Source organism: Antechinus flavipes, chromosome 2 (assembly GCF_016432865.1).
Source record: "Antechinus flavipes isolate AdamAnt ecotype Samford, QLD, Australia chromosome 2, AdamAnt_v2, whole genome shotgun sequence".
NCBI classification, from domain to species: domain Eukaryota; kingdom Metazoa; phylum Chordata; class Mammalia; order Dasyuromorphia; family Dasyuridae; genus Antechinus; species Antechinus flavipes.
This window is the reverse complement of record NC_067399.1, coordinates 318,933,817-318,947,409: the sequence shown is the minus strand read 5'-3', so window position 1 is coordinate 318,947,409 and position 13,593 is coordinate 318,933,817. Positions and strand designations below refer to the sequence as shown.

Here is a 13,593-nt window from a genome sequence, read left to right as displayed (position 1 = left end):
AGTTAGAGGCCCCAACGATAACTAAATAATCATTTTCTAGGATAGAGAAATAGATACTTACTTCCTCTCCACCCTAAACCTGTCCTCCCCCCTCCCCCCATCTTAAATACATCTATGCAACTTTTGCTATCCTTTAGGGATCAATTCCAGAGTTATCTTTACACACATAAAAGGGCTATACCATAAGAAGCAATGTCATTTGCCTTGAGCAGACACACAGCCTGAAATAACATTTGAAAAAAGATTATGGACAGAATTTTCTAATACAAAGGCATTTAAAAAATTATAGTTGCTTTAAAGGGGCACTTTGTAATTATTCTGAAACATAGAAAGACAATTCTACATGAAACTGAATTTCTATGTCACACCACTTGCCTTTTTAAAAAGTATATTAATAAATTTAACATATTACTTTTAAATCTGTCCTGATTTTCCATGCTCCTTTTTAAAATTCCTTGTTCTGTATATTCTTAAAAATATATTTCAATGTTCTTTATTTTTCCCCATGGCTATTAATAACCTCCCCACTCTTCTCACCTCCAATCCTCCCTGTTTATTCCTAGTGGGAAGAAAGGAGTTAAGTAAAATAAATCCATGCAATGACTATGTCTTTTTGCACTTTATGTTCATTATTTTTCTGTCAGAAGGGGTCAACCTACTTCATCATAGACTAGAAGGGCACTTTCAAGGAAAGATAAGCTGGAGCCAGGCATACAATGTGACTAATGTGGCCAGAGGGTCAGAAATTAAGTTTTTTGTGAAGGAACTATATGGAGAAAGAGGCTAAGATGGGAACTCAGGACTTTTGAAATGGCTGTAGATTTATGTGGAGACTTTAAAATAGGGATTCTTAACCTGGCTTCTGTAAGTTTTTGCTTTATATATATATATATATATATATATATATATATATATATATATATATATATATATTATATATATATATATATATATATATATATATATATATATATATATATATATATCACTGTATTTCAATATAATTTGTTTCCTTTTTAATCCAATACATTTTATTTTATGCACTTAGAAACATGATTCTGAGGATACGTAGACTTCACAGACTGCCAATGAGTTAATTTTTGTATTTGTGACACTAAAAACATTAAGAGCTCTTTCGCTAAAAGAAAACGCCAATGAAACTAGGGAAAGAACAAAATGTGAAAATGACATAGCATGGGGGCTATTCAGTTCTGCTAAGGCTTAAGGAACCAAGGAGGAAAGAGTAGTAAGTCAGAGGGACTGGTTTCAAATCCCACTTCTGATGCTTCCTGCCTGTGTAACCTCCTCTAGAATATAGACACCAGATTTTCTTAGAGCTGAAAGCATTAGTGGAACAACTACAGAAAGCAGTCTCTGAATAGAGACTTTCTGCAAAAGGCTAGAGGAACCCACCCAGGGCAACCCTGGAGTTACAAGTCTAGGTAGCAAGTGAGCTGAGAGATGGCAGTCTTTTGGTACTCTTACCTTCACAATGTCCCTTCCGGATCATGATGTATCCCTGGCCACACTCACAGTGGTAAGAGCCATCAGTGTTGGTGCACTGTCCCCCAATGCATACCCCAGGTCGCTCACACTCATCTACATCTGTGAACATACCAGTGATTCTTGGTTGGTGGAAAGGGTAGGGGAGGGATTTGGGGAAAAATATGAGAAACTGAACATGAAGCTTCAGGTTTGGGCCAGTCTAATTGGCCCAACATTATAACATCTGAAAGCAAGAAATGTATTGGTAAATGTTTAATAACCAGCTTCCTAAAAAAAAGGAACAACCCTTTTTAAAATTTAATCTGCATTGCTATTATCCTCTCCCTTATTTAAATCTAGACAAGCAACAAAAAAATAAATCAAGGCTTTGTCAATCTGGTGAATATGCTTGCACAGGAAATTTAACAGTCAACTCTTTTGAGACAGTTTGAGCATGCACCTCGTTCCAAGGTTGTTCCAATACCTCCTTGTATGAAGAGACGCAATATAGAAAAAATCTGGAAAGGTAAGTGGGAGCCAGATACTTTTTTTTTTTTTTTTTTGCTTTATATTTGAGACAATAGGGAATCATTAAAGATTTTTGAATAAAGAAGTGCAAGGTGTGATCTGTGTTTTACAAATATTTGACAGCCATGTTCAAGATGGATTGGAGAAGGGGAGAAACTGAAAACAAGGAGACCAATTACATGGATTTTTTATTGCTTTGGAAGGATTTCAATAATTACTACTTTGAAAAAAAATGCTCAAGTATTTTGCTAATAGAGTAGCACAGACATTATCCTGCATTATTAATTGCCCTCAGTTTACTTCCTCTTCCTTTTTAACATCTTTCTTCTCTGCTCATCAACACATGTAGACATGGCTTGGAATGAACATGGTTTTGACAAGGATTTGACTCCAAGTAAGGATACAAAGATTATGCTACCAGTTTTTGCTACTAGATTCCTTACTGTCAGAAAGACTTACTGTTTGATTTATCATTCCAATTTTTGACAGATTAAATCCCACCATTCATATAATTTTACCTCTATAGTTTGGTTTTTAAATTTTTTTTTTTAATGAACAGAAATTTGTTATCTTTTTCCCACCTCTCTGTTGGAAGAAAAAAAAAACAACTAAACCCTTGTAACAAATAAGCACAGCTAAGTAAAACAAATACACCCAGATTAGCCACATTCCCAAAAAAGTCTCAATCTGTACCCCAAGTTCATATATATTAATGTTACATTAGATAAAATTGTTTCTAACAGACTAGGCCTAAAAACACAAAAGCATAGTATTAGCACATATATATGCATATATAAGTACTAATATATAATTTAATGGCAAATCAAAATTAAAATTTAATTTAAATAAATTTTAAAAATATATGTATAGGGGTGGCTAGATAGCACAGCGGATAGAGCACCAGCCTGGGCAAGTCACTTAAACTCAATCACCTCAGACAATAAACAAACAAATATATATATATATGAGAGAGAGAGATGTATATAGATATACACACACATGTAGATGTGTGTAACATTTTTTTTTTTACACAGGTTACATTGTTAATTAAGGATTGGCAACTAGGTAATATAGTGGATAGAGCTGATCTTAAAGTAAGAAAGATATGTGATTAACACTGGGTGAGTCCCACAACCTCAGTTTCAGTTTGCTCTTCTATGAAATGGAGAAAATAATAAGACTGATTATACAGAGTTGAAGGGAGGCTCAAGAGAGATAAAATATGTACATCATGTTGGAAATCTTAAAAATAATATAGGAATGCTAGCTATTTTTGACAGTACCTAAATAGGCATTTTACAGATGAGTAAACTGAGGCCCAGAGAGGCTAAGTGATTTACCCATTTGATTGACTGATGTTTATTCTTGGTTCTCAAAGTGGACCTACATAGGTGATAAATGACAGATTGGGATTTTAAACATAGGTACCCTGAAAGGGAGTTAATCCAGTCCCCTAGCCTTAGGTAATGATTACTAATTTACACACAAAAGATTTCCCTTCATTGTTCAGTTATTTCAATCATATGGAACTCTTCCTGACCCCTTTAGGTTTTTCTTGGCAAAAATACAGGAGTTGTTAGCCATTTCCTTCTCCAGTTTATTTTACAGATGAGGAAATTGAGAACTAAGTGATTTGTCCAGGGTCACACAGCTGGTAAGTATGATATTTAAACACTCTGCCACTCCACGCTCAAAAGTCCCTTATGGTTTTCTATCTCTGATGCTGCATTCTCTCCACAGAATTGTCAACCTTTCCTACTGGGTCAGGGACTGAACTCATCATAGGACTGAGTGTCATAGGAAACGAGTATCATCTCACAAGTGCAGCTATCTTCAACATAGTTAACTGGAAAGAGAAAACACCCACTTATGCATATAAGACTAGTGTATCCACATGCAGATTGTCATGTGGGAATAAGAAGGGTTTGTTATAATGTTGAAAATGGAGATAAGGATCACTTGTCTGTTGTGTAGCAGGGGTTCTCCCATTGTGATTTATGTGTGCTACAGATGAATTTATGGGATTCTGTGGTGCTTTACATGGCTACATCTTTTAAACTAAATTGGTATAAATCTGTTTCTTTTGGATAAATAGTAATAGTAATAATAGCTGGCACTTTTATACATACACACATACATTTTGTATATACAACATTTATATCAATATAGAGATAAATGGTAGTAATAATAGCTAGCATTTGTTTGCAAAGCATTTTACAGTTCTATCTTAAACTATTAAAGTTTAAATACAGATGTCCCCAAAGTCTTAGGACTGTGTTAATCAACCTAAAAAAAAAAAGTCTTGTTTAAAATGATGCTAAGGCTTTTGGGACACCTTTTGTTAATCAACTTGATTTTTATAAGAAGCCTGTGAAGTAGTTGCTATTATTATCCCCCTTTTACAAATGAGGAAATGAAAGCTGGGAGAGGTTAAATTAGTTTAATACACTGGTAAAAGCATGAGACAGAATTCAAACTGAGGTCTTCATTTGTCCAAGCCCAACACTCTTATCGATTTAATTGCTTAGTGATTGCTCCTTTATACACAAATGAAGGCTTCACCTCAAGATTTCTCCAAATATTCATCTGCTCTAGCTAATTTATGATGCTATTCAAGTTATATACAATTCTTGCACACATTGAAGGGTGACACTCAATGACATGTTGGTAAATGTTTAACAACCAGCTCCCTAGAAAAAAAACATTTTATTTTTTAATATATATTTTAAACACATTTCCCCATGGCCCACTTTTAAGCTTAATCGACATTATTACCATTTTCTTATGTCTAGACAATCAACAAAACAATAAATCAAGCCCTGATTTGTAGTGTTGCCAATTTCTGAGGTGAAAATGTTCATGCTGAAAATTTAACAAAAAAGTAGAGTTGGCTCTAGCACACCCCTGGGTGTGAGAACTAGCCTGCATCTTAACACATGGGCTGGCACATAGTAAGCACTTAATGAATGCTTGTTGATTTGACCAGATGCCAAGATACTGAACAGGCTCAGTCCCGTGTGGCTGGAGAAATCTGTCAGCACTCAGGTCTCAGGTGATAACTTAGAACTTGAAACATACACACATGCATACAGACACAAACTCCCCCCCAAGTCAGGGCCATCTCTCATCAGCACAGAGCCCCGAGGATCCCTCCTCAGCCTGGGCAGGTCTCTTGCTGTCTCTATTGCTCTGATTAATGGATCCCCATCTGGATCACCCCTTTCAGTCCCAACCCACTCCTGGCAGGAGGAGAAGTCCCTACAGGGGAATGTGTGCCTGTAAGAGGCAGGCATAAGTCAAGTTGGCTGTAGTGGATGAGGCCGAGTCTGGATGTAATTGAAACAAGACCCAACTATTACATCCCATCAGGTCAAAACAGATTCGTTCCCAGCTCCCCCATCATCAGTAATTCGTGACTCCTCCTCACCCCACACAAGCCTGGGACACTATCCCTACAGTCTTGGAATCTGGAGATAATTATGAGGCTGTGGGATAGCAGTTTACCATTTGGGGGCAGGGAGCTCAAGAGAGCAAAAAACTGAGGGAGGCAAACCTACGCTTAAGACCCAAGCCATCAGGGACTCCCCAAATTTCTTCTAGCACAGGGATAGAGGGAGCACAAGAGATTCTGGTGACACCGAGCACTAAGACTGAGAAGGGATCTGCTTTGTGTGGTTTGTTGGTTGCAAAGGGCAAAGGGATGCGGAATTATCTCAAGTTTTTAATAGTATCCCAGTGCAGGATGACAGAGGAAAGAATCTAATCCAAAGAGAGAGTTCTAAGGAAAATCAGAGCTCTATCATACTTCTCTCTTGCCCTGTTTGTATCCTTTTCCCATCATACAATCAGAATCATACATCTAGGACAGGAATTCTTAGCCTAGAATTTGTAAATATGTATTTTGTTTTTAAAAGATACATTTTTATTGCTGTTTCATTGGTCTATTTTGTAACCCTATGTATTTTATTTTATGCATTTTAAAACATTGTGAGACAGTCTTCACCAGATTGCCAAAGATGGTCTTAGACACTTTCTGGGCTGCGTATTCACTCTTTGTCTCAATTTCCCCAACCATAAAATAGGGATAACAATAGTACTACAGGGTTGTTAGAAGGATCAAAGGAAGTAATTTATGAAAAAGCAAAAAACATTTAGTACAGTGCCTGGCACATAGTAGGCATTTTGCAAATGTTTATTGCCTTCCTTTTCCCAAGAAAGTCTATGACACACACACACACACACACACACACACACACACACACACACACACAGCTAAGAACTTCTTATCTAGATGTTTCTTTTTATCCCCAGCATTAAATATAAAACCTTCTGTTTGACATTTAAAACCTTTCACAATCAGGCCTCTTCCTACTAGTTTTCTTGCATCTTATTTCCCTGTATTTTTATTTTTATCTATTTAGATACTTATTGAACTCAGGTCCTCCCAACCTCAGGGCTGGTTCTCTCTATTTCCCAATATTGCACAATTACTTTCACATATTCTCTAATGTAGGCATTTTCATAGATTTTCCCCTCCAGTGCTTGGAATGCTCTCCCTTCTCCTCTTCAACTCCTGGCTTCCAGATTCAACACTTGACTATATCTCACCTTCTACAAGCGGACTCCTTCCACTTCTAGTTCCTTAACTCTAATTTGTACTGTTTATAATGTTACATGTACACATTTGCAGGCTATTACTCTCATTAACATGTGAGCTTTTTAAAGGCAAGAACTGGGTTAGGTTTTTGTGTTCTTGTTGGATTTGGGTTTTTTAAAGGGGGTAGAGAAGGTGACTTGCCCAGGATCACACAGCTAGTAAATATCTGAAACCAGATTCAGGTCCTCCTGACTTCAGGACTGGTGCTCTTACCTACTGTGCCACCTAGCTGCCTCAAAGATTGGATTTTTGCCTTTCTTTGCATCCCCAGCATGTAGCCCAGTGACTGGCACAGAGTGAGCACTTAAACCTTTGCTCATTGACTTTGGGAGCCATCTGGTCCAATTTCCTATTTGAGAGATGAAGAATCTCAATTCAGAGAAAGTTAAGGGGCTGCATAAAGGTAGGAAAATATGTCAGAGATGGAATTTGGACTCAAGGTTTCTGTTTTCAGGACAGTTCTCTTCCCAATGTACCAGATAGCTTAGTTTTCAATGCTCACCTGGAAGCTGAACTAGAACATTTGTAACCTTCAAGCTTTTGGCTGATAGTGTTACAGTTTGGTACTCTTATCATGTTTTAAAGTATTCTACAACGCAGAAAGTTTTCAAAGCTTCCTCCATTCAACAAATGGCAAGTATAGGTGGCCACCTATTCCACCTACTATTACTTTCCAACCACTACCTTGTGTCAAGGCTGAGCAGAAGCCTAGAACTCGGGGAGGATTGGCCAGAATTGGACCAAGTCAATCTAGTCCTATGCTGTCTGAGGCTGGTGCTTTCATGCCTACCAGCCTTACTAATGAGTCAAGAAACAGTCAGCCAGAGCAGAAATGTTATGGGGAGGATGTCATTGCTATGTATGGGAATTGAATACTGAGGTCATTGGAGCAGGGAGAGATTAATGGGAATTTCATTGTTTGTCCTTAAGGGCATTGATGTTTCCCTGGACTCTAGTTCTGTGATTGCTGGAGAAACTATCCATCTCGAAGAAGGAGCCAAGCCCCCGTTGGGAAAAGCAATAACTGTGAACTTCTGCCCCGAAGCCATCGCTATTAGCAGCCAAAGTCACACACTCTAGGATTAGCTGGGCAGTAGAACTGATTTTCCTTGCCAAGCCCTAGTGGGCCAGTCACAGCCACAACAGTCATCCTCAGTGGCCCCCACCTCAACCTATACAAAGAATCTGGGCCCATAGCTAGCACTATTTATACAACAAAAATACCAATTTCAGAAATAATAACAACAACTGACATTTATATAGCATTTTAGGTTTTGCAAAGTACTCTGCAGACATTATCTCATTTAGAAAATATACTTGTAATGAGGCTTTGCAAAAAGGGATATCCTTTGTCATCAAGCGTGTGGTTTGCAAAATATGGTCAGATGTGACTGGGCAGAAAGTCAGCTTGATACCTGTCCTTGTCACCTTATTTTGGACAGTTTAATCCTGAGTGTGCCATGGTGAGGTTATTACCCTCCCTTTTCCACCTCTGACTTCCTCTGCCTTCCCATCCATGTACCCAAGGGCTCTAGCTTCTTGTCCTGAAGAAAGAACAGATTAGATCCTTGTAGCCCAAGATTAAAGCCTGGGGAAACCTTGGCAATTAGAGGTTGTTGGAGTTGTCATTTTGAGTTTGGTCCTTTGACCTTCTAGTGCCCTGAATTTCTTCTGAGCTACTAGAGGTATCCCAAAGATACTTGGAGGCATGCTTTGTTAAATGAGTTTTTAAATACTTCATTGAGTACTTCAAACTGTAGTTATCAGTTACAGGACTCACATTCATTCATTTTCTCATTCAGTAATACATTGATTAGAGAGAGATGAGTAAAATGGAACTCAAGGGCACACACAACGGAAGTAGCCTGAGTGGGCTTTCCTTACCTCGGCACTCTTGAGTAGCCCCAGAAGTGATTAGCACATAGCCAGGATAACAAAAGCAGGAATAGGAGCCCACCCTGTTGATGCAGCGTCCTTTTCCTTTGCAGGGGTCACGGAGACATTCGTTCTCATCTGAGGGAGAGGAGACAGACAGACATATTCAGGTGTGCCTCTTACCCATTCTCATCTCCCATCTCTCATTGCCCATTCTTGGTACCAGACATGGTCAACAGCTGCTCCCCATCCCTGCAAAGCTTCCTCCCTTCAGCTCTACCTCTTGGCTTCTTTCAAGTCCCACTTACAACCCCACGTATTATAGGAAACTTTTTTCAATCCCTCTTAATTTCAGTACCTTCTCTTTTGATTATTTCCAATTTATCCTGCATATGTCTTGTTTGTTCATAATTGTTTGCATGTTGTCTCCCTTATGAGGATGTCAGATCTTAGGGGATATAGATTGTCTTCTACCTTTTGCCTTTCTTTGTATTCCCAATACTTATTTAGCACAGTGTCTGGCACATGGTAAATCCTTACTAAATGTTTATTGAACAACTGAACAACAACTCTCTATTGTATATCTTGACCTGGATGTAGCACAGACATTTCAAACTCAACATATCTGAAACTAAACTTGTTATCTTTCTCCTCAATCCCTCTCTTCTTTCTAATTTCCCTATCACTGTCATGGGACCATAATCCCCTCCCATTACCCAGCCTTGCAATCTAGGTATCTTCCTCAACTATTCACTCCCACTTATATCCCATCCCATATCCTATTATCATAATCCCTCTCTCGCTCTTTCATCTATATCCAATTTGTGGCCAAGTCCTGTTGATTTTCCTCTGTGCCCTGTGCACCACTCTGGTGCAGGCCCTTATCACCTCATGTTTGGTCTATTGTAAGAGCCTTCTGATTGCTCTCCCTACTTCAATCTCTCCTTCCTCTAGACCATCCTCCAGGAAATTACCAAATGATTTTCCTAAAGCAAGTCTTCCCCTCATCTCATTCAACCAACTTCAGTGGCTCCCTATTTCCTCCAGAATAAAATAAAAATTCTCCATTTGGCTTCATAACCATAATCATAAACTTTCCAGCTTTCTATCTTCCTTCTATATACTCTATGATCCAGTGATACTGGGCTATTTTTCATTCCTTCTTCTTTTTTTGATTTGGTTTTATTTGAGAGATAAGTGACTTGTCCAGAGTTATACAGTTAGTGAATGATTGAGGTTAGATTTGAATTTAGGTCCTTCTGACTCCATGTGCTCTAAACCATGGTGCTACCTAGACTTTGCTATTTCTCAAATAAGAAACTCTATCTCTAAACTCTGGGTATTTTCCCTCTATGCCTAAAAGATATTTATTTTTGCCTCCTGGCTTTTTTAGCCTCTCTAGCTAAATGTTACTTTTTGCCAGAATTCAGAGCTAGTAATTTCCTTCTGAGATTACTTCCAATTTATCCTGAATAAAATTGGTTTGTATGTAGTTGTTTATATGTTGTCTCTCCCATTAGAAAGTGAGCTCCTCGAGTACAACTTTTGGAGGGTTTGTTTTTACCTTCCCACTGCTCAGCACACTGCCTGACAATAAGCATTTAATGAATGCATGCTGACCAGCACACACTAATTGCTTAATAAATGCTTATTTTTAGACAGACAAACAATTACTTTGCTAGAGATATTCAAGATCAAGGTGAAAAAACTCTGGAATAGGTCAGTTAACATTCTGCTCAAAAGCAGGTTCCTCTGAATAACCTTAATATTATACATATTTACCATTCAGACACGTGGATAGATAATGTCCTGGATAGAAAATGTCCCATCACTTGTCACAGGGCTACTTCCCAACACACCCCAAAACCCTGGACCTGCAGCATTGCCTCGGAGATGCTGAAGTGCTTGGCCCCATTCCTCTCCCTCCCTAGACTTCATTTTTTGGGGACTATTGGAATACCTGTACAGTAAGCCAGGCTAGGATGCAGTTGGTAACCAGGGTTACAGACACAGCTGTATTTTCCTGGAAGATTCACACAAGTTCCTGGACCACAGATATCTTCAGCCAGAGAAGCACATCTGTCAATGTCTGTATAGAATCAAAGCAGAGTTAACTGAGTGCTTAGGGAAGGAACCAAGATAAGCAGAGTCATTCTTGTCTCTACCCCTGACTATAATAGCTATAATAGGACACTATATACCCGAGTCTCTGGACGGTAAAAAGTGAAATTCCTAGTTATTTCTACAATCCTAGAAATTCCCTTTTCATTCCAGTGGTCTTGTCATTCAGTCCCTGTGACGACCCAGCCTCTTCACAGGACTACAATTCAAATCCTACCTCAAACACTTTGCAACTTTATGATCCAGGGCAGGTTATTTAACCTCTCTTAACCTGTTTTTCTCAACTGTAAAATGAGACCATTGGACTCCATGGCTCCTAATATCCCTTTTAGCTCTAAATCTATGATTCTGTGAGCCTCTCTTCTAAGCTCCAGACTTTCACCATTATGGGCGACTCTGCCAAGTAAATTCCCCTTGACCTTTTTCTATCTACAGATAGAAAAGTTTCCTCTTTCTGTAGAAACTTCTTCATAGCACCCTTAGGTAACCTCTGTCCTCATGACATTCCTGATATGCAAAACATCAGTGCTGATCTCTTCTATAATTCTCAATGCAGTCTCTCCTCAAGTTCCATATTTCCCCCACCTTCAGACATAATTTTTTTTATATTTATTGGTATAGATCTTTTTGCTTCTCATAGTACTTTCCTAAGGAATTCTCACAAAAGAAAATACAGTGAAAATGGTGCATTAGGCATTACTATTTCCATTTTATAGAAGACTAAAGTCTAGTCACACAGAAAGTGAAAGAGGTGTTTGTTAAATAGTTATCTGACTTTTTCATGACCCTTTTTGAGGTTTTCTTGGCAGAGAAACTGGAGTGGTCTGTCATTTCCTTCTTCAGCTCATTTTTACAGATGAGGAAACTGAGGCAAATAAAACTAAGTGATTTGCCCTCAGTCACACAGCTAATAAGTGTCTGAGATTGGATTTGAACTCATGAAGATGAGTCTTTCTGACTCCAGGCCCAGCATGCTATTTACTGTGACAACTAGCTGCCCTAAAAAAGCTAGGATTATACTTTAGATTTCCTTGCATATAGTGTAATGTGGAGTTCATTTACTATGGTCTGCTCCCTGCAGAGCTTATTTTTTTATTTTATTTTTTGTTGAAGCAATTGGAGTTAAGTGACTAACCAAGCTAGGAAGTGTTAAGTGTCTGAGGCTGATTTGAACTCAGCCTCACTTCAGTGCTGGTACTCTCCAGGGGTCTTCAAACTTTTTAAATAAGGGGCCAGTTCACTATCCCTCAGACTGTTGGAGGGCCGGACTATAGTAAAAACAAAAACTTTATTTTGTGGGCCTTTAAATAAAGAAACTTCATAGCTCTGGGTGAGAGGGATAATTGTCCTCAGCTGCCGCATCTGGCCTGCGGGCCGTAGTTTGAGGACCCCTGTTACTATCTACTGAACCATCTAACTGCCTCACAGGGCTCATTTTGTAGCAAACTCACTTATGGTTTTCCCCAATACTTTCTCCAACCCCCACTCTGACATAACTCCCTTTGTAGGCCAGAAATAACAGAATACTGAAGTTTTATGTCCAATCCTCTTTTTAGTTCTATTTTTGTATCTGGAAATGCCCATCTCATTTAGTGTTTGCTAAGTCAAAAAAAATTTTTTTTAAGTCAGCAGAATAGAAACTGGCTTATGTACAATGTGATCACAGACTATTTTCCATGATGAGCCTATCTCCTACGCCAACTTCCCGAGGTCAAGGCAGTTTGTACAATAAAGTCTGAGCTGCAGCAGTTTAGAAGTTTATTGGGATTCCCCAGCAAAATCCTAAACCAACATTTAGAGGGGCTTGGGACAGGGAGGGCAGGCAAGATACTCTGAGTCAAAAGAAGCTACCACCAGCATTGTCTCACATGACAAAGTTGGGTGGAAGGGCAGACTGGCTGCTAAGAATGGTCTGGACCTAAGTCTCATCCCACCAAGAGTCTCTGGAACCAAATTCAATGATCTTTATATAAGTTGCTCAGTTTCTTGCTAGCAAAAGTAACCAAATCATGGAGCAAGAAAAAAAAGGGACTAGAGGAGAGCTAGCTAGTGAAGGAAGAATCACTAGAAATAGTGTGAAAGTTGAAGCTTCAGCATTATCAAGGGGGAAGAAGCGCTCAGCAGACACTTAAAGCCTGGACTCTTCAGGACCCAAGTGAAAGAAGGCAAAGACATTCCATGTATTTGGACAGTTCTGTGGACTGATAGAATGAGCTAGTAATGAGACCTCTCAACCTGTGATGAAGAAACTACTACTCTAGGGAGATTTTTCAAAGAACAGGCAAGTTGAAGTAGGGCTTTCAACCTTAATACCTCTATGAGAAACAGCTGTTATAGTTGACTAGTGGAGTTGAGTTCCTATCCCACCCTAAACACTAACTGGATAACTGTAGGAAAATCACTTAATTTATGTGCCTTAATTTCCCCATCTGTAAAATGAAGTGTTTGTACCGTTTACCTCTAAATCAATATGCAATAAACATCTACGTAACCCTCTTTCCAATACACCATGCTGTTTCCCTATGAGAAGAGAAGCAAATTTCAGTGTAGTACAGAGAATCATAACCTTGAGGAAGGGAAGCTCGATGGAAAAAGAAGATGTCAGGGTCCGGTCACAGGTGGAAAGGAGGGAAAAGGGAATAATTCTAAGACAAGGCTAAAGGAAAAGCAAATATGAAGGAAAGCTAAGGCAGGGATCCACAGAAAGGAGAGAAAAAGAGGAAGCTGAGCATGGCAAGAGTGAGACAGTGTGGTATGTACACACATACACACATGTTGTAAAAGCACCATGACAACATTAGACATCTTTGTTTGAATTAAACTCCAAACAAAAAAGCTATTGAGAAAAGCACATTCCAGAGACAGGTAGATTGCCAAGGTTTCTCCCCCTTTCCTTCCCCTCCCACTCTCCCCAAACTCTCCTTGGG

General features: G+C 38.9%; 1 protein-coding gene across 1 annotated transcript in view; it reads right to left on the bottom strand.

The window, feature by feature from the left end:
* Positions 1 to 13,593, bottom strand: part of LTBP2 (latent transforming growth factor beta binding protein 2) — a 190,115-nt gene that overhangs the window by 18,502 nt on the left and 158,020 nt on the right. The window contains exons 16-18 of the mRNA XM_051977602.1: positions 10,506 to 10,634; positions 8,555 to 8,683; positions 1,486 to 1,605 (exon numbers count right to left, since the gene is read on the bottom strand). Of these exons, the coding sequence (XP_051833562.1) occupies positions 1,486 to 1,605; positions 8,555 to 8,683; positions 10,506 to 10,634 (378 nt within the window). The remainder of the gene's footprint in view (positions 1 to 1,485; positions 1,606 to 8,554; positions 8,684 to 10,505; positions 10,635 to 13,593) is intronic.